This window comes from Podarcis vaucheri (assembly GCF_965113315.1).
Source record: "Podarcis vaucheri genome assembly, chromosome: 10".
Classification (NCBI taxonomy): domain Eukaryota; kingdom Metazoa; phylum Chordata; class Lepidosauria; order Squamata; family Lacertidae; genus Podarcis; species Podarcis vaucheri.
Genome location: NC_138748.1, coordinates 43338200 through 43363693, shown reverse-complemented (window position 1 = coordinate 43363693; position 25494 = coordinate 43338200). Strand labels below are relative to the sequence as shown.

General features: G+C 44.6%; 1 protein-coding gene across 1 annotated transcript; it reads right to left on the bottom strand.

Moving 5' to 3' along the window:
• Positions 1–8162: 8162 nt before the first annotated feature.
• PMM1 (phosphomannomutase 1) lies at positions 8163–24590 on the bottom strand. Its single transcript, XM_082240208.1, has 8 exons — positions 24501–24590; positions 20062–20179; positions 18083–18159; positions 17063–17154; positions 15923–16022; positions 15529–15604; positions 14004–14119; positions 8163–10652 (listed from the first exon to the last, which is right to left on the bottom strand). The coding sequence occupies exons 1-8, from the start codon at positions 24573–24575 to the stop codon at positions 10530–10532; spliced, it is 777 nt and encodes a 258-aa protein (XP_082096334.1). The 5' UTR covers positions 24576–24590; the 3' UTR covers positions 8163–10529.
• Between the last annotated feature and the right edge of the window lie 904 nt (positions 24591–25494).

The following is a 25494-nucleotide window of genomic DNA, read 5'->3' as shown; positions in this document are numbered from 1 at the left end:
CCGTCAAAAAAGAAGAAAAAACTTCCTCTCTTTTCCAACACATGAAAGAAACAGGACACGAAATTAATTTTGCAGATTCCAAATTGCTCTTTAACATGGAACATCACCACAAGAGAATAATCATGGAAGCCATCGAGATAGAGAAACACCCTCACAACATGAACAAGCGTGACGACACGTCCCGCCTGCCAGACATCTGGAAATTAGCCCTCCCCACAAAAACCGACACCAGAACCAGAGGCACACAGAACGCCGTCACCAATCAACCACACCAGACCCAAACCCAGACCCTCTCCACAGACATATTACAGACTCCATCCAGTAGCCAAACTATAGTGGCACCTCCGGATGCTGCACCCCCCTGCAATCCCTACACAGATCTGGCTGGCACAAGGCACAAAACCACAGCTCGCCCCTATACACGAAGCCAAGCCAGAGCACAACTAAATGCAGCACAGCCATCTTCTCAGAAAAACTCTTCACAAGCTCAAGAGGTCAAGACACGAAAGCTTTAGCAACTAATCTACACTTAATGACCCACCCAGTGGTATTCAGAATATCACTCATGAAATCACCCAAGATATCCCTCAAGTAATTAAGGAACAAAAGAAGAAAAGGCACACTAATCTAGGAACTTCCTCTCTGCCCAGAACGTTGGAGGCTATACACCACACCCCTCAACAGTATTTATAGGAACTCAAACACCAGACTCTGCTCTGTTCCAGTAACAAGAAGCCGAAAGCACCAGCCTGAAGATGACGAGTGAGACCTCGTCGAAACGTCGCACAGACACCCCGACTCTTACACGGGAAGACACCCGAAGACACCAAAACCTGCATATATATATATATATATATATATATATATATATATGAACACTAGAACAGGTTTTCTCAAGGTAAGGTGATCATTTGCTTGGGTGCCCACAATAGGGTGCCCTTCAGTTGTTGTGGACTACCACTCTCATTAGCCTCGGCTAGCAAGGCCAGTGACCAGGGCTGATGTGAGTTGTGGTTCAGAACACCTGGAGGCACTGTGCTAGTTATCCCTGCCTTAGGCATAGCCAGTTAACGGAAGGCTAGACATCCATTTCAGTGTTGCAAAACTTACTCCTACAAAGTCTAAGAATGGAATCTTCCTGCATTGGATTACACAAGCCAATTGAAAATCTGCAAATAATACTTGACCTGTCACTATAAGTTCTTCCATTCTAATTGGACTCTGTAATCTCCTACACATAGCAGTGGTTTGTTCCAGAAGGCCCCAGTTGTGGCAGTATCTCGTTCCCAGCTTGTTTCACTTTCCAGATTTCTTGATAGCAGTGATGCGGTGGTAAGGAGTGTGCGGTACAGACATACAAGCCCTGCTCAGACATCGTCATGGTCTTCCTGCCTTAACTACTGAGATTCTCTCTCTGCCCCCGTCCCCCATCCTGTTACTCCTAAAGTAGATGCAGCTGCACTCTCTGATGGCAGTGCAGTGTCTTAATTTGCAACATAATGCAATGCCAGAAGAATCAATACATGTATCATTTTCCCATTGGTTTTAAACAGAAGGTAATAAGCTGGGGGAGGTTGACTTTGAAGTCTTCGCTATTAGACTATTACCCTGCTGACATTACATTTCCCACATATATTAAAATGTAAGCCCCCCCCAGACATTTGTCTTGCTTAAAAATAATGCAATTTAAAAAATACTGCAGATGAAGGCATTTTTGCTAGAAAAATAATCTATTTTAACATTTGAAACGGAATAGAGCCTATGCGATGCATCTGTTTTATGGTCTTGGGCAATGTATGGTGGTTCCTGGCTGTGGATATTTGCTTTGAGAATAGCATTTTGATTTTCTGCATCTCCAGAGATGTAGGCTTCAGTATCGTCTGCATGTGTTTGCGTTTCTGAATGTTGCAGATCATGTTTCCTCAAGATGGATGTTTGGACGTTCTCCTACTTTTCCTACTATTATCCTAACCTGTACATTTTGATGGCCCTCTGTGTCCCTAGTTCTGTAGTTAATGAGGGTCATGTGCACAAGAGATGGAGGAATCGTGTATCAATGACAAGATTAATGGGCCAGTAATTGATAATGGGCTCTAGTGGCATTGTATCTAGTTATGTTTTGGTTCTTGTCCAGCCTTCCCCAACTTTTACTTCTCTCCCCAGGATATACAGGGTCATGTCTAAAGCACAAACCTGATTTCTAATAGATGTTCTGAGTAGAAAAAAAGTTCCCAGGATAGGGTGTGCATGTTAGGAATTTGCATGGTGTCAATCAGTTGCTAACCTCATTTTGAACAGTAGACTGACAAGTCTAAAGCTTCTTGGGCAATATCATATCGGATGTTGCTTGACCTTGCAGAGGGGGCTGAACATGCATCGTAAAACTTTTGTATGATGCACTAGAAGTGTACACACCACTGTTGTAGGAGCTAAGAGGGGTGATTAAGTGGCAAGTATGCACGTGAGTGGCTTAATTTGAGAGTTGGAAGGAGCTTGGTAGATAGAGCCCAAAGTATGCTGGAATCATGAGAATGAGACTGGTGTCTTCAGAGTCGTTCTTTTTGTACTTGCAGTGCATCTTCAGAGGCTTTCATGTGGTGGTGTGTGGCTGTTTACTGCACACCTGTCCTCTGTGGTTCACATCTCTGGGACTTCAGGTGGTTTTCTATAGCAGCGTTCCCCAACCTTGTGGTCCAAAAACAGCCGGAGACCCACAGTTGGGAAACAGTTGCACTACAGTATAGAGCAGACCTGAGGAACCTTTGGTCCTCCAGATGTTGCAGAACTACAACTCCCTTCAGCCCTAGCAAGCATGGTGAAGGACGGGGGGGAGCTGTAGTTCAGCAACATCTGGAGGGCCAAAGGTTTCCCACAGGGGTGCAGAATTTGCATAGTTAGGTGCTGGAGTGCGACTGTGCAGCCAGCATAGACCACATACTCTGCAAGAAACAGGTGTATAATGGCAGCCTGGTGTTCTCTAGCATTATAACATCATGCTATTTTCTTTCTTTCCAGGAGCACCTCTCATGTTTTCAGTTTAGCACTACAGTGTCAAACTATGATCACAGGAAAGTCTGTACAAAGATGCCCAGAGGGGGATTATTTCCCTCCATGTGTGCTGACAATGTTGGAAGATTAAATGTAGTCCTGTTAGAACACTGGAGTTATATCCACACCATACACTTAAAAGCACATGGCTTTCCTCAAAGAATCCCGAGAAGTGTAGTTTGTTAAGGGTACTTGGCATTATAGTTCTGTGAGGGGGAGACTGCATTTCCCAGGATTCCTTGGAGGAAAGTGTATGGTGTAGATGTGACCTGAGTAGCTTCCAGTTAAGTATGTGGGCTTTGGTTTCTAAATGAAATGAGGACTGGCCCTCCAGAAGGAGCACATGGTCAGATGGATATGTCTAGAATGGTTTGGGTTTATCTACAGGTTAAACGAAATCACGAGTCTTTCTGGAACAGACTGAGCATTGCAGGTATATTTTTGAATATACACCCTACATCTAGAAAAGAACACATTGTTGAGAGATTCTGACCCAACCTGCCCCTGATGTGCTATTTTCCACATACAGGGAACAATGACACCACCTCCTTGTACCTACTTTGTTGAAGGAACAACCTGGAAACTCTGACAATGTGAATTTTCTAAATCTGTAGCATACTATTGCGAACACAACCATGTGGTGTTGAAATAGCACTACTCAAAATGGCTGCCCAACTACATTCTAGGGAGGGTGTTGGTTTTCTCTTGCTTCTGAGACTAGTTCTTTCCAAGTTCTAATCTGTTTGGGTATAGAAACATTCTGTGTCCTTCTTGGACTAAAAGGACAACATCCAAAACTATGTGTCTTGGAGCCAAATTGTACAGAGGGGCTTCCCCTCTCTGTATTCGAGATAAAATGAGAGTAGTGAGGTGTTTATTTTAAAGGCCTTTAAAACTCAGATGCATATACTCTTGACATAGGCATAGACATTGGGGAAGGAACATGCTTTAGTCTTTCCCTCCCAAGGTGAACAAACAGTCTAATGGAGGAACGAAGCAGGAAAAGGAAGCAATTTCCCATGGTGCATCCAGACCCCCGTGTGTGACCTGCTTCCTGTGACAGCCAGAGGGACTTCCTGCTGCTGTTCTGCTTACATTAAACACCAGCAGATCCTCGCCTCTGCCCCTCCCCTTGAAGGTGCAATAGCAGTGGAAGTGCCACAAAATGGCATCTTCTCTCTGGGAAAGCTTTTGATTCTTTCTGAAATAATCTTTGTTACCTAGGGTGTGTCTGTGTTTTTACAACTTTTGGTGTGGTCCTTGCCTGTCTGACCCCGTGTTGACCTTTGTAACACCGGCAATAAACCATTAAAGTGACTTTCCCACAAGTCTCTCCTGTTTTTTGCGTTCTTCCTTTATAGGGCGGTTCTTTGGTACAGGAGATAATACCAGAATGACATCACAAAATCTGGATCTAGGGAATTGGGTGGCTAGTCTTCAGGTGTCTGACTGTTCTGTTCAAGACAGATAGAAAGACTGACCACAATGGGCCACATACTCTGCCCAAATGGCACCTTAGGAAAGATGTAAGGACTCACCTCGCATCTAAAGTCCTTCAGGCACTGATGTCTAGGCACGTAGGAGGTGTGGGGCTGTTTCATGGCTGACCACCTCCTGTTTGGTGGAAGATCTAATTGGGATTGTAAATACACTCCACTAAAGGCACTCACAAGCCTCCATTTGTTTAGGGTTCTCACAATCCCTTTGTAGACCTCCCCGCTCAAGCAGAAACTCTAGTGTTGGAGGGGATGAGGGCAGCATGTGTGCACCTGCCCCTCCTGCAGTTAGGCCACATTCATACCATACACGTAAAGCACAATATCACTTGAAACATTCACCGCTTCCCCCAAAGAGTTCTGGAAGCTGTAGTGCCACAATCCCTCTCTAAAGGAACTCTGGGAATTTTATAGGAAAGATGGGCCTCCCAACAACTCTCAGCACCCTTAGCAAACTGCAGCTCCCATAATTCTTTGGGGGAAGCTGTGACTCTTTAAAGTGGTAGCAGCACTTTAAATGTATGGTGTCAATATGGTCTAAGGCAGGCTTCCTCAAACTCTGCCCTCCAGATGTTTTTGGCCTACAACTCCCATGATCCCTAGCTAGCAGGACCAGTGGTCAGGGATGATGGGAATTGTAGTCTCAAAACATCTGGAGGGCCGAGGTTGAGGAAGCCTGGTCTAAGGCATCTATAATGCTTTATGGGGACAACGGCCATACACGTAATCATCTAGCACGGGACGGGCTGTTCTGAATGACAGCAGCTTTTCAAAGTTTCAGGCAAATGTGTTTCTCTCCCTCCCATCACAAGCTTTTATGTGGAAGTGTTAGGGCAACTTCCCCCAACTGGTGACCTCTAGATGTCTTAGACTACAATACCATTATCCTTGGCAATTGGCCATAAGGATTGGGGCTGACTGAAGCCCAGCATAATCCAGGCTGGAGAAGGCTTTGTGAGGGAATTGTATCTGTGACCTTCATCAGAAACTGTAGGTGGTCGGTCAAAATAAGTTACCAAGTTGTTACTGTTTGTGCTTTTTGCCTGTTTGAATTTGAGCACATGCAAATTACCCAGAAATAACAAAAACAAATAGTATTGATTTCCTGTGCCTTCATTATTATTATTATTTAGTTCCACATTGTTACAATATTGAACTACAAAGCATAGAAGCCTGGGTGTAGGAGCTCTGCTGCCTGTTTGTGATGCATTAAAAAGCATATATATATATATATATATATATATATATATATATATATATATTTCTAGTGGATTTTCACGGGTACAGGAATGCAGGTTTTGGTGTCTTCGGGTGTCTTCCCATGTAAGAGTCGGGGTGTCTGTGCGACGTTTCGACGAGGTCTCACTCGTCATCTTCAGGCTGGTGCTTTCGGCTTCTTGTTACTGGAACAGAGCAGAGTCTGGTGTTTGAGTTCCTATAAATACTGTTGTGTGCCTTTTCTTCTTTTGTTCCTTAATTACTTGAGGGATATCTTGGGTGATTTCATGAGTGATATTCAGAATATCACTGGGTGGGTCATTAAGTGTACAGACTCCATCCAGTAGCCAAACTATAGTGGCACCTCCGGATGCTGCACCCCCCTGCAATCCCTACACAGATCTGGCTGGCACAAGGCACAAAACCATAGCTCGCCCCTATACACGAAGCCAAGCCAGAGCACAACTAAATGCAGCACAGCCATCTTCTCAGAAAAACTCTTCACAAGCTCAAGAGGTCAAGACACGAAAGCTTTAGCTACTAATCTACACTTAATGACCCACCCAGTGATATTCTGAATATCACTCATGAAATCACCCAAGATATCCCTCAAGTAATTAAGGAACAAAAGAAGAAAAGGCACACTAATCTAGGAACTTCCTCTTTGCCCAGAACGTTGGAGGCTATACACCACACCCCTCAACAGTATTTATAGGAACTCAAACACCAGACTCTGCTCTGTTCCAGTAACAAGAAGCCGAAAGCACCAGCCTGAAGATGACGAGTGAGACCTCGTCGAAACGTCGCACAGACACCCCGACTCTTACACGGGAAGACACCCGAAGACACCAAAACCTGCATATATTTCTAGTATATATATAAAACAGCTGCCTGTGAACAAAAACCCACAAATTGGTCAGTAATAGACATCTGGTTTTCACATAAAATTTAAATAAGGATACATTTATCATTAACTGAACATTGCTTTTTTTTTTGGTCCATTCTAAAAAAAACCAGTCGCTCTGTGTCGGAAACAGTTCCTTCCTGTGAAAGTCATTCAAATATCTCCTGCTGAAAAGAGGCGGTGGGTAAAGGGGAAAGGAGGAGTAATCTCTTCAAAACAGAAATACAGCAGCACAGGAGTTAAACCGGGTGCAAGTGAAGATGCAGACATAAAGACACAGTACTAGGTGAAAACATCATTGATGCAACTTTTCAAACCCGACTTCTCCAGCCTGGTGTCCTCTGTTTTAGACTGCAGTGTCCATCAGCTACCTTTGACTTCGGTAGCTGCAAGGCTGTCAGTCCTGAAGGGCACCAGTTTGGGAACGGCAGTAACAATTACCTAAGATAAATCCCCTCCTCGCTACCCTTTATTTTCAAATATCCATTCATGCAGGTAGCAAGCTGCTGTCCTACACTAGTGTGGTGTATATAAACAAACCTTGCGTTCATGTTCATATGAAAGTAGCTGGAAGCATTCATTGCAGATGACGACGATATGAGCTACGTAATATGAACATTCACTTTGGAGAGGTCCATGTTCCACTGAGTAGGGGAGGGAATAGGGCAGTCTTATTTTCTACTCATAAGAGGCTGCCCTGCCCTGACTACTACAGCTGTCACTTTTTTTCCTGGAGTTTCAGCTGAACTGCATAAGTTCTGATCTGTGCCATACACAGCCTTTGAGGCAGAGGGTGGGAGTACAGACACCGTTTAGGAGACCTATGGAGTGTAGACAGCCATCTTCTACTGAGTATATAATAAAAGGGTCATGCCCTTTATTAATGTTTTCTGTGCTTTCCTTCTTTCAGGAATCTTGGAGGGGACAGCTTTGTAGGACAGCAGGTATCCTGAATTTATTTACCTGTTGTTTAAAGGGCACATACACTCTACCTGTGTCCTCCTTACGCCCTGCTCAAATGTGCTATGGCCTGGGTGTCCTGCATGGCTGAAAGAAACTTCCCCTTGAGATACTGCTGGACTCCCAGTGTCCAAAGCTGAGGTGGTCATTGGTGATGGGAATTATAGTCAAGTCACAGCTTCTGTACCCTTGATCTATTGGCACTGACAAAAACAATGCTCATCTTCATCAGCATAAACCTGTAAATATGCAATTTGTCAACCCATAACTGGCTCCGAGTGAAATACATTGTTGGCTTATTGGAAAATATTGAGATATTTTTTGACTGGGGTGAAAGAATGATGAGGACAAATGTAGAAGGGAATAGGATACAAAGGGCAGACAAGACAATGACCAGAGGGGCATCTTAACAGATACAAAGGAAAGTTGAGTCATAGCATCCAGTTCTGTGTTCTTTTACTGCTTGGAAGGCTTTGCTTCCAAATTCACAACACTGTGCATGAAACCATGAAAGCTAAGAACTGGGGTTGTTTTCATTTGTTTGTTTGTTTGTTTGTTTAATGAAAAGTAAGCAGCATGAAGCAACTCAATCTTAGTGTGGCACAGTATGTGGAATGCATATATTAGGGCCGGGCGATAATCTGGTTTTCAACATCGTGATATAGCCACAGCTAAACATCGTGATACACCAATATATCACAATGTCTGAAATAAGGATGGAGCTATGTAGAGGCGTTGGTTGGCTTCACAGTTTTTCTTGCATCGTGATTTTGGCCAGCGACTGCTATTGTGATTTGCTGCTCCCTGCAGGACGCAGTGAAGAGCTGAGCCGACAAGAGTTAACATCGTGATTTTTGCATAGCAACATACATACATACATACACACATTATGATTTATGATATTTTGCCAGGTCAAAAATTATGAACCCCATACCATGAAATGGACTTCAAACCAGTTTTGGATGGTATATCGTCCAGTCTGAACACACACAATGATTCGTGATTTATGAAACTGATATCACCATATGGCCTTCAAAAGGGTTTTGGACAATATATTGATATATTTGCCCAGCCCTAGCATATATAATTGTACTCTGACAGTATCTCATGGGAAGTCACCAACCAGAGGAAGAACCTTTTGCAATCAACCATCACTCTTATCACTATTTTTATCTAAAGGCAGAAACAGGCAAATTTTAGTCTCTTTGTTTTTGCTGCAGTAGACTAACACCATTACCCCTCTGGAAACTAAAGAAAATAGTTCTGTGTTAAATATAAAAATCTAGGGTTTGGAGACTACAGTAACGAAGGCTGCTGCTCTGTCTGCACTGAAGGTAATTTAAAATAGAATATACAGTATACTTATGGAAACAATAAACAGTAGCAATGTTTGCTACAGTTTGGCTAGTCTCAGTAGTTTATAGCTAATTTCACATTCAAACATTTAGTAAATCTGAACTTTAGATTCTTAATCAGACAAGTCTAGAAGGAAATCTACATCGCAATCTGATGACTAATCAGGAATGATATTAAAGCTACAGCTGTAAACAGTTCCTCATTCATAAACCTGGTTTAATTCAACTGGATTTATGAATGTGTGAATGCATTAGAACTTAGTCCTTCTGTTGCCCTATGCTCAAACCACCATTCTCCTTATTTTCAGTGCGAGTGCCATTGTTTATGTAGACAAAACACCACATATACAGAAGAGGGAGATAGTTGCAGGTTTGGGAAGAGCTCAAGCAGAACAGAGGATATTTAAGGAAAACAACCACCACCCAAAACAACTGCTGAAGCCTGAAGGTGCTCAGGGGCCACAGAATGCTTTCTGAGGATGGAATGGAATATCCGGGGGGAGTGCACTGAACAGGAACTCTCCACACTGCAACATTTTGTTGAAGGTCCCATGGTCTTTTATACTCTTTACTTTGGGGGCCAAATGAACATGTTGCCTTTCTTACAAAGTCCTTTACAACAGCCCAATCCCTAGCATTGCTCAAAGGTCATCCAACTAACATAGCTGAAATCTGTTTAAAGATGCACAATTCAGCACTGTTGTTCAGCCTGATCGAGTGATGGAGATCTGCATGCAGCAGAAAGTTTCTGTACAGGTATCACTTGCCAGATCAGGAAGCACAGGCAGAAATGAGATGTGCATCTCAGTGTGGATGCCAGCATCCATACTGCATTGCTTTCAATGGGAGTGAAGTGCATATCCCATCCACATTCTGGCACAATAGCCATGTGTCAATGTCTAAAAAACAAAACAAAATATTACTACTGCTAGGAGGGGCCATTATTTATCATTCAGGTTACGCTCTCGTTTCACACATTAAAAAGGTCTCAAAAAATAATTTGCCAACCACATTGATGGTTCAAGAATCTGAAAATACTTGACAGGTCTTGTACTTGTAACACTACAGGCCCTGCTCCCTTTTAAATATAACTTTAGTGTCTTTCTGAGATTCATCTCAAAAATATTGCCTTGGCATTTCTTCTAGAAATGGAAGGGGGTATATAAATTATTTCAATCATTATAATCACCATCTCAAAAATAGGTTCATTTGGGTGAATCTGTGGGGATTATTAGCTTCCAAATAAGAAAGGAAAAAAGCCTTAACTAGGATACAGGTTTCACTTTAAACATAAACAACAACACTTTACCTCGTTTGGTGGGAATGAGGGTATGGCAATTGGGGTTCTGCAGTTCCCCAGTAGCAAGATGATGGCGCAACTGATGAACAGCTTTCATCATCTCCCTCCCTTTCTGACACTCCGGCTCCCGTTTCCAAAGTGCATTTTGACCTTGGGCCTCAGCAAGTCCTGAAAGGATCCAAAAGGTGCTTTCCTAAGGTGAGTGAGGGTCTCATCCGAGTGATTGAGAGCAGCAGGGACACCACGAGTCAAGATTCATTCACTGTCTCTGGAAAGAAGATCTCCTGGCACCTCCGGACTGTGTCTTGGGGAGACTGGATGCTGTGCCCCACTGTGCGAGGGTCATCATAGATTTCATAATCATTCCCACCCTAAGGATAAGAAGAATCTTTACTATTGGCCACTTAGAATTAAGGTGCTGGACGTGGTGGTTAAAATGAGCAGGCAAGTATAGAAAAGTGTAAGCCCACAACCTGGTTGTATTTAACATGTGCGCATTCAAGCTCAACATGCTTGGCATAAAAAAAAAATGAATAAAAAGGGGCAGAAAGGGGGAAAAAGTGTCCAGGAAAAAAGACTTTGGCAATCCCACCTGCCATTGAACCCAATGTGTTTGGACAATACACAATTTTGGCTTTAGGTGTATTCCCTCTAAGTTGCAGCCTTACTATACTTGAAAAACACAGACTCGTTTCTGAGCACAATTCAAAGTGCTGGTGCTGACCTTTAAAGCCCTAAACGGCCTCGGCCCAGTATACCTAAAGGAGAGTCTCCACCCCCATCGTTCAACTCGGACTCTGAGGTCCAGCGCTAAGGGCCTTCTGGCGGTTCCCTCACTGCAAGAAGTGAGGTTGCAGGAAACCAGGCAGAGGGCTTTCTCAGTAGTGGTGCCCACCCTGTGGAACGCCGTCCCATCAGATGTCAAGGAAATAAACAACTATCTTACTTTAGAAGACATCTGAAGGCAGCCCTGTTTAATGTTTGATGTTTTATCGTGTTTTTAATATTCTGTTGGGAGCCGCCCAGAGTGGCTGGGGAAACCCAGCTAGATGGGCAGGGTATAAATAATAATTATTATTACCATCATCATCATCATCACCATCCAATTTCCACCCCCCATTAAGGCAGAATATGAGTCCCCCTGCCAGACCTCAGATTTATTTATTTACTTCAAGGCATATATGCCACACCTTCAACCCAAAATGGATCGCTTTATACCAGTTGCTGGGAATCACAAGTGAGCAGAATGCTGTTGCACTCAGGTCCCACTTCCCTTAGACATCTGATTGGCCACAGTGAAAATGCAATGATGGACTAGATATTTTTGCACTACAGTCCTCATCGCCTGTGACCAGTGACTACTGGCCAACTGGGGCCAATGAGAGTTGGATTTCAGCAACATCTGGAGAGTCTCAGGATCCTCACCCTTGCTGTACAGTGTATGTGCCAGGAGGCTGAAGCCATCTGAAACTGGCAAGGAATTGAAAATAATGCAGAGGGTGGGCAGTGAGACACAAAAATCACTGCTTCTGGAAAACACTGGATTTATTGAGCCCTGGAAAGAATATCTTCCCCCCTCTCCTGCTCCCTTCTAATCCTGAACTTGGGTTGTGTCGTGCCTATCGGATCAGAAGGTTGTTTCTGTATACCCAAGGGACTGCGTACCCCAGTTATGCGGAATTTGTAAATTAAAGTATTTCTTGTGGGACCTGACTTCATGTAAAACCTAATCTGAAGTGATGCTGCTGCTCATGGTATTGATTTTCCCCTGTCATGCATCAGTAGTCATGACCTCACATGCTGACAGGGAGGGAGGAGAGCCAATAAACCACACTATTTCAGGCATGTTTTATATAAGTGTATCCATGTGTAGGTTGTGTTGTTTTTTTAAAAAAGAGGGTTGGGTGTGCTTAACTGGTAAATCCAATCTCTGCAGAGCACCCACACCAGATAATCAGAATGTGTCCACAATGCACCTGAAAGCAATTACGCAAGGGCTGAAGTGTGGGCTGCGTTGTCTGTGCTGTAAGATTCACGATGAGCATGTGAGACAAAAGTTGCCCACTTCCTTTTCTCCTTCCTCGCAAAGCTTCTGTGTAGACAGGTAAAGGTAAAGATAAAGGACCCCTGGACAGTTAAGTCCAGTCAAAGGCAACTATGGGGTGCGGCACTCATCTCGTTTTCAGGCTGAGGAAGGTGGCGTTTGTCCACAGACAGCTTTCCAGGTCATGTGGCCAGCATGACTAAACCGCTTCTGGCGCAACAGAACACTGTAAGGAAAACCAGAGTGTGCTCGGAAACACTGTTTACCTTCCCGCCACAGCGGTACCTATTTATCTACTTGCACTGTTCCAACATTGTGACACCAGATGGTGCTGTTGAGCTGAAATAGTTTCCTATGAAATTTTCCATTGTGAGCTTTAAAATGGTTATTTTCAGAGCATTTTCAGAGTCTTTTTTTAAAGCTGTGTAAGGTAAAGGTAAAAGGTAAAAGACCCCTGGACGGTTATGAGATGACTATGGGGTGCGGCACTCATTTTGCTTTCAGGCCAAAGGAGCTGGCGTTTGTCCACAGACAGCTTTATGGGTCATGTGGCCAGCATGACTAAACTGCTTCTGGCACAACGGAACAGCATCACGGAAACCAGAGTGTGCATGGAAACGCCATTTACCTTCCTACCGCAGTGGTACCTATTTATCTACTTGTACTGGCATGCTTTTGAACTGCTAGGTTGGCAGAAGCTGGGACAGAGCAATGGGAGCTCACCCTGTCACAGGGATTTGAACCACCCACCTTCTGCACTGTCTGCACTGTAAGATTCATTGTGTTCATGTGATACAAAAGTTGCCCACTTCTTTTTCTCCTTCCTCGCAAAGCTTCTGCGCAGACAAATCCCTTTAGAGATGTTGAAATGAAATGGCACCTTAACAGATGTCTTTGCATTTTCCAGTCACCAGAAGAGGGCACTCTTAGTTTATACTTGCTTTCATGCAGTCCAGGTACCAACTTGTAAGGCTGGGAAATGCGAACGAGAGCCACTTCAAACCTTACAGCAAATGCTCCCATCACACATCAGTTGTGTCTTTTCTGAAACATCCAAAGGGCATTTGCACATCTGAAAACAGGCTTTCAGCCATGGTCCCCAGGTTTATTTACCAAATGTTTTGAAATACACAAATGCCCTTTAAACACTGCAGAAAAGACACAGTTGAGCCACAGTGGAAATGGGAGTCTGCTGGTTATTTTAATGCAATGTACAGTGGTGCCTCGCAAGACGAAATTAATTCGTTCCGCGAGTTTTTCCGTCTAGCGAATTTTTCGTCTTGCGAAGCACGGTGTTGGAAAAGTCTTGGAAAAGCTTCAAAAATCACCAAAAACCTCAAAAAAGGCTACCACACCGTGTTCTATGAGTTGCTCCTCGAAGTCAAGTCGCAACTGTATTAACGGTGTTAAGAAAAAGGAAACAAACTTGCAAAAAACGCAAGACGTTTTCGTCTTGCGAAGCAAGCCCATAGGGAAATTCGTCTTGCGAAGCAGCTCAAAAACTGCAAAACCCTTTTGTCTAGTGAGTTTTTCGTCTTGCGAGGCATTCGTCTTGCGGGGCACCACTGTAGCTCTGTGGAGAGCCTGCCAGTTTAGATATGGACAGCTTTATCTTCCTCGATCCCACACAGGACTTGGCCCCTTGTCAAAGAACAGGGCTTTGGTCAGATTTACTTACTGGACTTGTCTCATTCCCAAAGAAATGGATGGTGTCGAATCTCTCATCCTCAAGGATATCGAGGCAATAGCGCTTGTCCCAGCCCTCGGGGAAGACGTCAAAGCTGATCATCCCACCTGCCAGAGGGGGAAAGCGTGATGGAATTAAGGGAAACAGACTGAAGGGGGAGGCTTGCAGGAAAAAGATCTCCCCTCGACACCTCAGGTGCAAATGGCTTTTGTAGAATAAATTGTTCCGTGATAGATGGTCATGCACCATGGCAGACAGCCTGCCTGCTTCTCTGACACATTAATTCAGTAGCTGCCGTTTCTATGGCAATGGGATGGAATGGCGTCAGCAAGGCCCCATCAGCCAAAGGCACAAACAAGAAACAGTTGGCTGGGGAAGTGTGCGGAGCAGGAGCTAATGACTTCTCAGAAAAAATATCTATAAGGGGGAAGGGTGGCCCTCAAGCTTTTTGGCTGGAGGGCTGGCAGGGAACCCTATTCTAAAGTGTTCTTATCTTCTAAGTACGGCTGGGCAGGGAAAGGAGAGTCTGTTAACTGTGGGATGAATGTAAAATGCAGATTGGTCCTAGCATTGGATCACTGCAGGGCAGAGCAAAGGACTTTTGCCATGAGACCTCATTCGCTGTCAGTTTGGCAGTACTACAGCTGTAGTCCAGATAAATTATTCTGGCATGCTGGTGGCAACAGCTCCAATAGCAACTGCCCCCACCACAAATAAAGGAAATATGGCCACCTGCCAGCCCCCTAATAAGGGACAAAGAACCCACTATTGCCAGCACTGTACTCCTAGTCAAATGTTAGCCACATGAAGGATGTACAAATGATTAGGCCCACGATTTCAGGTTTAAGAGTACAGCCATTTCCCCCTTCAGTCTCCTGCTGAACGTGTAGAGGTCAGAGGGGTGGCAGTGAAAGGGGCACACATACTTGGGATGGGGGGGGGCAGGAGCACAGAGGGCTAACAAATTGGATAGGGTTGCACCCAAAACAGAGCATTGCTGCCAGACCACTGGAGTATTAGGCAGAGCGCTGCTAGCCACAGACCATGCTCTGATCCTGGCAATTCTTGGCAAAGAAAGTGATCCCTCTGTTAAAACAGCAGTCCTTCCAAGAACGCTAACTTGGACATACGTTTCACTCAATTAAACGGGGGTTATGTCTAAAAAGTTTGAGGGTTTTAGAATAGTATGGAAAAGAAACTCATTGCAGACCGGGATCACCACAGGGAAACCTCTTTTAAGTCCTGTAACGAAGCACTTACCCAGTTTTTTTAAACATAAACCATGCTAGGTATTTTGCTTTTCTAAGACCCCAAAACTAATTGTACCAAGTACCCAAACTCACTTTAAAAAAAATCTTTTTATTGTCAGTTTCTAGCACAAGAATAATGAACTTGTGTGCACAAAAGCACAACACAGCCAAAACAAGAATATATGCATATTCTTCTTGAATACAAAATCAATTGTTTTTCCTATCCATTCCTCCCAAATCACAGAGAGGACTAAGAAAACTCTCACCTCGGGAAAACCGCAGGCCTTTGCCAGCAAACTCCCTCTGTAAGGCAGCTACAAACTTCTCTCGAATCCTCTCTTTCTGTAAAGGAGATGAAGAGAAAACAAATGAGAGAGAACTGAAGAGGGATAAGGAAACATCCCCCTCAATTACTTTGATCCTTGTCAGATCCCACTTTCCCCCATGAAACACAGTATTTTGTGTTTGTGCCTTGCGATTTCTTTCAAGAACTGTGACCAGTCAGAATAATATTCCTGTTTCGCTCCAGCTTATAGGCAAGGTACCCTAGCAACAGGCTTAATACTTAGAAAACACACACACACATAACACAACACCCTGGGGTTCTAACAGGCTCCAGTGTGCCACAAATACATTTGGAGCCTAATGCTCATGATTTACCTTGTCCAGTTCTGAAAATTCTATTCGTTCTTCCAAAGTGCAGCTTCGACCAATAGGAGAGATGTTCAACATCCCATTGCGAAATTCAATAAACGTCCCCCTGAGAATATATTTTTTTAAGGGGAACAGAGAAGGAGAAACTTGGGTATGTGGTTGTAAAAAAAAAAGACAGTCCTGTTGCACAGCCTCATGATTTCTTTAACATGAAGTCAAGCAGAATCTTCCCGCCGTGATACAACACAAAGTCAAACTAATCGCAAGAAGAGGGACCTCTACCTTGCTTATGGTGTGTGGCATGCAACTTTTCCTAAGAGAGCTGATCATAGATTCCTCGTGGCCCTTACCTATCGCATCTTACTTTTTCCAGGGTAATTTTTTCCCCTACGAGAGCTGGAGCTATTAGAAGTAAATGCCTAGAATACCACTCTTTAACGTTTCATTTATTCATGATGCAAAATTCCCATGGACAATGTTGGGCACAGCATTATAGTATAGCAAAATAACATAAACTGAGTCGAGGTTAACTTGTTTTTTTAGAAAGTGGTACTCACAAGACACAACATCTGTGAAGGCTAAGTTAAATCAGCTGCGCACAGAGTTGCTTTCCTTCTGTTCTAAACACTGACTACTTAAAAATATATAGAAGGATATTGGAAAAAGTGGGGAAACAATAGCAACTAGTTAGAAAGCATAGTGAATACAGGGCAATGAGTTTAAACTCCAGAAAGGATGGAATTTCTTCTTAACATGTTACCCAACTCTAAGAACAGTTATGCAATGAAATCAAGTGCTGAAAGAAATTGTGGAATATTTCCCTTTCAGGTATTCAATAAAACAGTGGAAAGGTTTCTGTTGGATATTATTTGAAGATTAAGGTTCTTTGTTTTAGTTGGGCGGGCAGGATTATCAACTTTGTGGTTCTAAACACTCACATAGTATCTGGAAAATAAAAAGAGAGACCTGAATCCTTTGATAAGTTAACTTAAGGAAGGAAAGCCCCTCCCCAAGCGCGAAGTGACACGCTTGTCCTAAGAAGCCTCTCTGGAGAAGCTGGAGCACTTCCTGAACAATGGGACTGGGGCACTTCCTTAAGGAGACAAGGCAGAGTCTGCATGCCCTGGAATAAGAAAGGACCATTACCGTTTCTTGGGCAGCTTTAGAAGGGCCATGTAGTTGAGGCAGAAGTTGATCAGATCCTGCAGAAGTTCTTCCCCAAGGTGGTTCTGGATAGCCTGTTAAAAAAAAGCCAAAGGTCACACTGAGGCAACAGAGTGCAATTCTCTTACCAAAAACACCCACATTGTGAACATCAGAACAGGTTGTTTTATTATATGTTGAATGGAACAAAAATGAAAAGATAGGGGCAGCACCAAAAGGACCAGTAAATCGAGGAAAAAAGGAGGTGAAGATTCAAAATGCTGCTTGAGAATTTTATTTTATGCTGTAATGTGCTTAACCTGTTTTTGACATATCATCTCGCACTAAAGGAAATCACAACAAGGATTAGATGTCCACATTCCTGCATTGCAGGGGGTTGGACTGGATGACCCCTTGGGGTTCCTTCCAAGTCTACATGCATTTATCTAAGGCATGGGGAGGGGCTTTCCTGCTGTGGGAAGAGCCAGGAGCAACAGATTATCCAGTTGCTCCTGTGAGGAGATACTGTGTCCTCGCAGGGACTAAAACAACGGGGACTCCATAGCCCTAAGTTATACAGTACTATATATAATATATACGGTATATGAAGAGTACTGAATCTTAATATCCTTATAAATGATACCCGTACAAATACCTTACATATTTGATATAAAGTGTATATCTTTACGTTAAGATTATTAGCTTTGATATTGAGTACTCTTTAACATAATCTTTATTGTCATTTCTGAGTGCCCCTGAAGATGCCGGAAAGATGTTGGGCATATTACTTCATGAATTAAAATTGTTCAAGCATTACTTCAAAGTTTTGCCTCCTTTTTTGGAGGGGGGGAGGCAAACCCTTCCTCAATAAAATACTGACTTATCAGATAACTGTATGGAGCCAGATAACCCGAGAGACTTTGGATACCATCATCTCTCTCTGAGAGATTTGGCAGAGAAGGAGGGTGAGAGGAGGAGGAAATTTGCAGCCTTGGTGGCAGAGCACAAAGCGGCTGGGCCTACCTGCTTGGAGACCAGTTGCCCATTCTTGTACTGCACGGTGCCATTTTCTGCAAAGACGTAATCAAACTTGTTGATAACTGTGGGGAATAGATTTGTAGGGGCAAAAAGGATGTTGAGGAGAAGAAGTGAAGGAAGGGAAATGAAGGTGAGAGAGAAATATCAATCAGTCAGATGGATAGAGGCTGCAAGGGAAGTGGATGCTGAATCGCAGGATCTCTGTGGTTTTATTCTGACACTTCAGCAAAATTTGATTTGAGGTGCCCTGAAAATAGTGATGCTCGTGAATGCCGGTAGTGATGCTCCCATTTTACAGATGAAGGTGTGCAAGTTGCTGAGTGAGAACTCAATCATCTGACAGACACAGCAACAAAGCTGAATTGTGCCTGCCCATGCTCTCTTTGTCTGGCCTCCCCCACTTTTCCATTTGGAACGTCTCAGTAACTCAGAGTGCAACCCTGAGCTTGTTTACTCAGAAGCACGTGTCTCTGTGCTCAATGAAGCTTACTTGCAAGCAAATGTTCACAGATCTGCAGCTACAGGTTATTTCACACTGGCCTTTCCCAACAGTGATAAAAAGGCCAATGCTGAATCAGCAGGTCACTTTCCGTTTAAGGGAACATTAGGTTATCTCTAGTCTAGAAGGAAGGTTTTAGAATCTGATATTATTCTTTGTCACTGTGGGAAGGGGCAATGGAGGGGAATGCAAAGGCATGGAACAACCGTTCTGCTTTACTGCTTTACTTCTGCGAAAGGATGCAAGTCTTGCACTTAGGACCACAGGCTCAGAGGAACCCCACCAACTAAGTCTGGAAACATGGGCTGTGAATGAACTCATGATGCCATTTACTGCAGGATGCTCTGCAACCTTATTAGGCTTATTGCAGGCCAGATAGGATTGACTGTTTGCAGTATAAATTCAGCTGGTGGCTTCCTTCTCTGCTTTTCTGGAAACTGCTTCTATTCCATATGGCACTGTGTTGCAAGTGCCTGCAGTTTTCTGGATCCCTGTTTCTATGTTTGTACCAAACAAATATCCCATGATGCCCTTGGCTCTGTCCCCATCTCCACCTTTCCCCATCACCTCAGTACCTCCCTCTTTGCTGTGCTCCTGTTCCTGCTTTCTCTGCTGGGACCTTCATCTGTCTTCCCTCGTGATGTACCTGCATTGGAATAAGTCAGGCACACAGCTCTTGTTGGACCTGATCAAGAGGATCCCGAAACTGCATTGGGTCAATTTAAATCCACCCCTTATAGATTGGGGATATAATGAGATGTCTTGGAAATCCTGAACTGAAAGTGCAGTGGGTAATGCTGCAGATATAGGGAGTAGGACAGAGAGAAGCCACAGGTGTCTGTCCTGTCCATGTGGCTAACCCACTTTCGAAGGCCAGAGCTGATTCCACTTCCCACCAGTCCAAAGCCACAGGAGAACATGCTGAGCTTCCAAGGACTATTTGGAACCTTCCAATACTGAGTTTGGCTATGTGGATCTGCAGTACAGTTATGTTACAGTAGCACAGAAATGCTATGACTGTCTTGGGTTTGATCCAATATTCAGAAACAACCCATGGATATTCCTTCCCAGGCTGTACCACTTCAGAGTGGTAGAGAATCACACATTTGAATGCTTCTGCACATAAAACAAAACTCTTCAGATGGGGCCTGTTTGGGTGAAGTTTAGGCCCAAACCTCTCCCCACACTAGCTTTCCTTGAAAAAGGATGGAGGTGCATGGAGTTACATGATCCCCACCCCTGCAGTCTGAAATGGTGCAGTCCACAGCAGCCATACCATGTGCTTTCCTCTGCATGTGTCAATTTGCACACCCTTTTGTTCACCAATATGACTGCTACGATTGCTTGATTTTGCAATCCATTAAACAAAAGCACCATTAAACAAAAGCACCATTAAACAAAAGCATTAAACAAAATGCTTCCATTAAACACAAGCACCTAGAAAGCAGAAGTATGTATTGCTCACCTTCATCTCCTTCACCCAGCTGCTCAGCTATCTTGGAGTAGTCTGAGCCACCCACTACCCCAATTAACACTCTCGTACGCAGCTCTTGAAGAAACTCGTCTACTTCAGGCTTAATTTTCTGGAGGGAAAAGGAGAAAGAGTGGTAGTTATTGGCATGCCAGCAGGAAACAAAAACTACTGAGAGACCTGTGTTGCCTTAGAGCAGCCTTCCTCAACCTGGTGTCCTACATATGTTGTGCACTACAACTCCCATCTGACCAGCACTGGGTGGGGCAATGGGAAGTCAGAGTGCCAAACATCTGGACAGCGTCATGTTGCAGAAGGCTGCCTAGAGATTAACAAACTCATTGCAGCAGAATGAGCATTTGTAACCTGGAACAACAGAGAAATGCCAGGAGAGCTGGTGGATTTATGCCATAGAAGTGGAAGGCTCTTGCACAGCAAAGCTGAACAATCAACAAAATGAAGAGACCGAATACTCTATTCTTTTTCTTCCTAGTTGTGCTTTGATATCATAAAGCAGGTGGGGGGAACCTCAGGACTTCCAGATGTTGATGAACTACAATTCCTAAAAGTATTAACTGAATGGTCAAAGTGGTTAATCAATTAATTGTTTAATATGTGATTTTGAAAAGGATTTAGCTGGAGTGGAAACAGTAGTGTATGTTAAAAATAATGTGACAATTTAGATCTGATTCCAAACACATATTGAAGTTCGCTACACCCCATCTCACCCCCCAAACAATTGAGATTTCACTGTTATTTGTCAAAAGGAACTGTTGTAATTTCATTGTAAAGGGCTAACATCTCAGCAGCTGGCATCCTTGGACAGTTGCCAGGGCCCCAGCACCACAACAAGGTCCACTGTTGATGGCTGACCTGCCTTGCCCCCTCTTTTGAACTGGCACTGAGTGCCAGGTGGTTGGATACAACCATCTTTTTAAGTTCCCACAATGCCCCAGACCTGGGAGGCACTGTGGGAAACAGAAAATGTTGCTAGATACAGTTGCCCACTGCTACTTGAAGCACTGGCACCATAGGCAGATAAGCCCACCAGGACCCACTGACAAGAGGAGGGGGCCTGCCAAAGGACACTTTTGCCCACAGTCCCCTCTCAAACCTGGAGCCAGCCCTGCCACCGACTATCATCAGAAGCACTTGTGAACTGAACTGTAACTTTTATTTACACTGGTGAAAATTCACCCATCACTTCAAAACAAAAAAGCAAGGAACCTCCTAGTGATCCAACCTCTAGCTGTTGGGAACAAAACCATATATTCTTCAGCAACCTACAAGAGTCAATTTAAAACACACACACACACACACACACTTCATCTAGCATGTTTTGCAAACGAGTTCAGCTACGGCAGTAGCAGACTTTAAAAAACACCATCTGCACCTAATTTATGTCTCTCACTTTGCAAAATCCACACAGCACCAACACCCTGCCACAATTAAAATATTAGATGGTTAAATGAACAACCAGACACTTAAGGGACAGGCTGGTCTAATGCAAAGGCACCGTCAACAGAGCAATGGGAGCTCACATGATCTGCATGCAAAGGAAGCCACTCTGCCAAGCCTTCAGAGTTGCTTGGACATACTCTCTCATCCACAGTGAAGCAAACCGCCTGTAGTGCGCCAAATCCAACACTTCTGGACATGCCCTATGCCCCTCCAAGAGAGATTAGTATCTGAGTAAATCAACATTGTGATCACAAGGCAAATCATATTTAGGTTGTCTCCTTGGTTGTTTTCCCACTAGGATTTTATCACCTAGTGAATCTAAAAATAAATAAATTCGAAGGGTGGAGTGAACGGACACAGCCAAGGCTTTGCCATGCAGCAGAATGTCTGGACCTTCTTCAAGCAGCATTATGAAGGAACAGATGAAGGCAGCAACTGATGTCCCAAACCTGCAGCAAGACTTAAAGCAGCGTTCGGGGACCTTAGGATCTCCAGATGTTGTAGCCAGTGATCAGGGATGACTCGAGTTTGAGTCAAACAACATCTGGAGGGCTACAGGTTTATCCTTAGTGGGTAGGGCACCATTTGCACTCCAGGCAGCCAAATGGTTTGGGCTGACAGTGGTTATAGCATCATATATCCGTGAATGGTTAGTGGCAACAGCTATCTAACTGTGCTCTTGAGTTGCCTTGAGAGCTTATTAGTTCTCCAATGAGAATATTAATAATGGCAAGCTTCTTTGACTGACTGCTTGCCTGATATTATCAGTATTTCCCTGCAATGTGCAGCATCAGGTGAATCCTGTGGAACTTCCAGGTTGTTGTGATACAGAACCACCCCACACAGTTTCTTTAGCTGTCCAAGAGGACCAGTTAGGTCCTTCCTGAACCTTGGCGTACATGCAATCTGAGCCCTCCTCTGAGATGTCCTGTAGGTCAGGAACATCCCATGAACTTAGCACCTCAACCACCCATCTCCCAATTTCCAAAAAGTGTTAAGCTTGCTTTCTTGTGTATGTGCAATGCCAATCACAGGCCACCTGGTCCTGGACTCCATAAATACTAAATTTGGTGCCTCCAGGGCCAATCAGAGGTGGAGGGGATGATGCCAGGAGGGTCATTTGGCCTAAGCCTCAAGCTCAAAGGGGGCCTGAGTTTTAGACACCTTAAATTTTTTGCAGTGGATGAGTTTTTCAGCTTGTTTCTATACACATTGGACCAAAATGTGACACGTTCTCTCAGCTCAGTTCAGCAGATTTGGGCATATCAGTGCAGTTTAATGCATTATTTTGCTGAAAATTTAATGGAATGCATCAAATCTTTTTATTTGATGTGTTGAAAGTGTCTTCTGCTCAAGGAAGTGCTACTTTACCCTTTGAGCTAGAATCTTGTGAAACAGACATGAAACAATCTGACACATAGGCAAGAGGTTGCATAAGAGAAGCTTAAGGACTGCTATTCCACCCACCAATCTGGCATTGCACATGTGTTCTTGGAACAACACTAGCAGCTCTTTTACTTCCATGTGCAGTACTTTGGATCCAGCCCAGTGGTTAATACTTTGAGGTGGTTTTCTTTTAATTTTTTTTCATCCTTCCAAAGAACAGTAACAATTAAAGTTGATTAAATTTAATTGCCTGACACATCCACCTTGCAGTTTGAGGAGGTGGGAAGGCTTAAAACTGAAGACTAGTCTCTACATTGGACATAATCAACTGCTAAGGCTTTTTCCTGCACTTGTGTGCAACTATAGTCTGAACATATGTACTGGACTCCAAGCCAGCAGGGACCCAAAACTCTTAGCCTTTGTTTTTTTTAAAAAATTAGTCAACCAGACATCTGTTAAAAAAAGTTAGAAAGCAAACTGTGGAGTCAACACTGTAAGCCTTATTAGGAAAATAAACAGCTGTTGCTAAAGTCTTTTAATCACTTTTGTTAAGTAACCAGAGGAAGAAAAGCTGATATAGGACTTGGAAAGGGAGCCTCCCAGAGCATCAGGAGAAAAAAAGAGAGAAGCTTGCTATTGTTGCTGCCAGTCTGACACAGGATGGAGGAGAAGAATCTGCTTTTTTTTTAACTACTAATACTACTACTACTTACTTTCTTTCTTTTTCTTATGAAATTTTGCACCCCTAAGAATTTTGCATCCAGGGCAATCGCCCCTGTTATGTCACTGAGATTATGCTATGCCACTGCGATTAAGCAGCAGTTCTTGCCAATGCAAGGACCCAACCCACATACAGCTTACAGGACCCAGGAAATCCTGTTGGCATTCCTGCCTCCAAGTTCCAGATCCTAGGACCAAGAAGTAAGTAATCAGATAGTTCCATTCTGCCTTGCTTGTGAGCTTCCTAGAGTTTGCACCTAGCTGACCAGCTTGTGGAAACCAATAGCTCAAGCCTATGTTTGCTCAAAAGTTGCTCCCAGCCTGTCCAGCGGCGCTAAGACTGCTGTCCTCGCTCCGGCACCCTTGCTAGGAAGCAAACTCCACTGAACACAGCGAGACTTCCTTCCGAAGAGCCCTGCAGAGGATCGCGCTGTTAAGTGCTGCAATATTGCAGATGCACGTCTGCGGTCCGGTCCAATGCGCACCATTCTTACGTAACCGTCTAGCGGTGATGCCCCGCAGCGAAGCCCAGACCTGACCCGGCAGCCTGCCTGCATCCTGACGGACCTCTTGGCCCGCGGTTGAACTCTTTCGTAACCGGTTGCAGGAAGGAGAAGAAGAGGTGGGGTGGGCGAGGAGGAGCGTCGCTCTTGCCTTCCCTTCTGCCGGGCTTGGGCGAGCTGGGTCCGCACTCCGATCCAGACAGCAGCTCTAGCGCCAGAACCCGAGCGCAGCCGCCCAGTCATCTGGGCGCAGGAAAGGCGCGACTCCGGCGTGGGGTCTCCATTCATTCCAAAGATCGCCCAAGGGCGACCCGGGCGCGCCGTCGAAGCGGGGTGGGGGATCGGGGTGGGGGAATCCGCTACCTGGCGAGGCGGGGTGAGGGTCCCATCCACGTCGAAGAGGCACAGGATCCGCTCCCGGCTCCCGGTGGCAGCCATTGCAGCCGCGGGACTCCTTCCCTCCCTCCCTCCTCGGCGGCGGCTCCTTCGCAGGGACAAGGCTGCAGTTGGCAGGGAGGCGGGAAGGAGGCGGGAGGGAGGCGGCGGCCCGAAGGCGACCCAACTGCGGCGCGAAGGGCCGCCCATGTGACTCGTGTAAACCGGCCTGGCAACACGTACACCCGCCGGGGGGCGGAGGGGCCTCGGCGCCAAGCGCAGGCCGGTCGGCTGGCTCGCTCGCTTGGCGGGACCTCGGCGCGGCTCCTTCGGCTGCGCTTGCCTCGTCCTTCCCGAGGAAAACGACGCAGAGCCGGGCAAAGATTCCCGCCGTTCCCCTCCGGCGGCGGCGGCGTAAGGGACGCCCGCGGTACTTCTCTTAACGTATTGCCATAGTCGCCTTGGTTTTCCCGCCATCACGTTTTAGCCAGGAGAAGAGACCGACGCGGAACAAAAACACTTCCACGAGGAATTCTGTGTTTTCAGCAGTAAGCCGCCTCGAGTCCCTGTCAGGGGAAAAGGCGGGATATAAAAATACATGTAGTAGTACTGTGGCATCTGAATATAGACTGCATTTTTAATCAAGGCATATATTGGCTTATATCTTGATCAGGTTCCTAAATTAAATGGGCTTAGATTTTCAAAAGTATTCAAGCCAGGCAGAAGACCAGCAGTTTACAACCTTGGTAATGTTTTTCCTCCCAGACAAAGGGCCCCCCCTTGATTTATAGCAGAAAACAATTCTCAAAGTCGTAAAAGCTGAAATTACAGGACACTGACCCTACATGTTACAGAAGATAAAAAAGGCAGAGATAAACATAATTAATAGTTGGTAAATAGTAAAATAATATCAATGTGCCTCCCAGTAAATGACCCAGATCTTCTTTCTAAGGTTAAAAGGCCAAGACCAAATGGGGAAGCA

What these genes read in the sequence shown, in the direction of transcription:
- PMM1 (XM_082240208.1), bottom strand. Translation starts at nt 24,575, where the DNA reads ATGGCTGCCACCGGGAGCCGGGAGCGGATCCTGTGCCTCTTCGACGTG. An exon ending in GGCAACTGGTCTCCAAGCAG is followed by an intron (nt 17,155 to 18,082) that starts GTAGGCCCAGCC and finishes TTTTTTTAACAG; the next exon opens with GCTATCCAGAACCACCTTGG. An exon ending in AATTTTCAGAACTGGACAAG is followed by an intron (nt 15,605 to 15,922) that starts GTAAATCATGAG and finishes TCTCCTTTACAG; the next exon opens with AAAGAGAGGATTCGAGAGAA.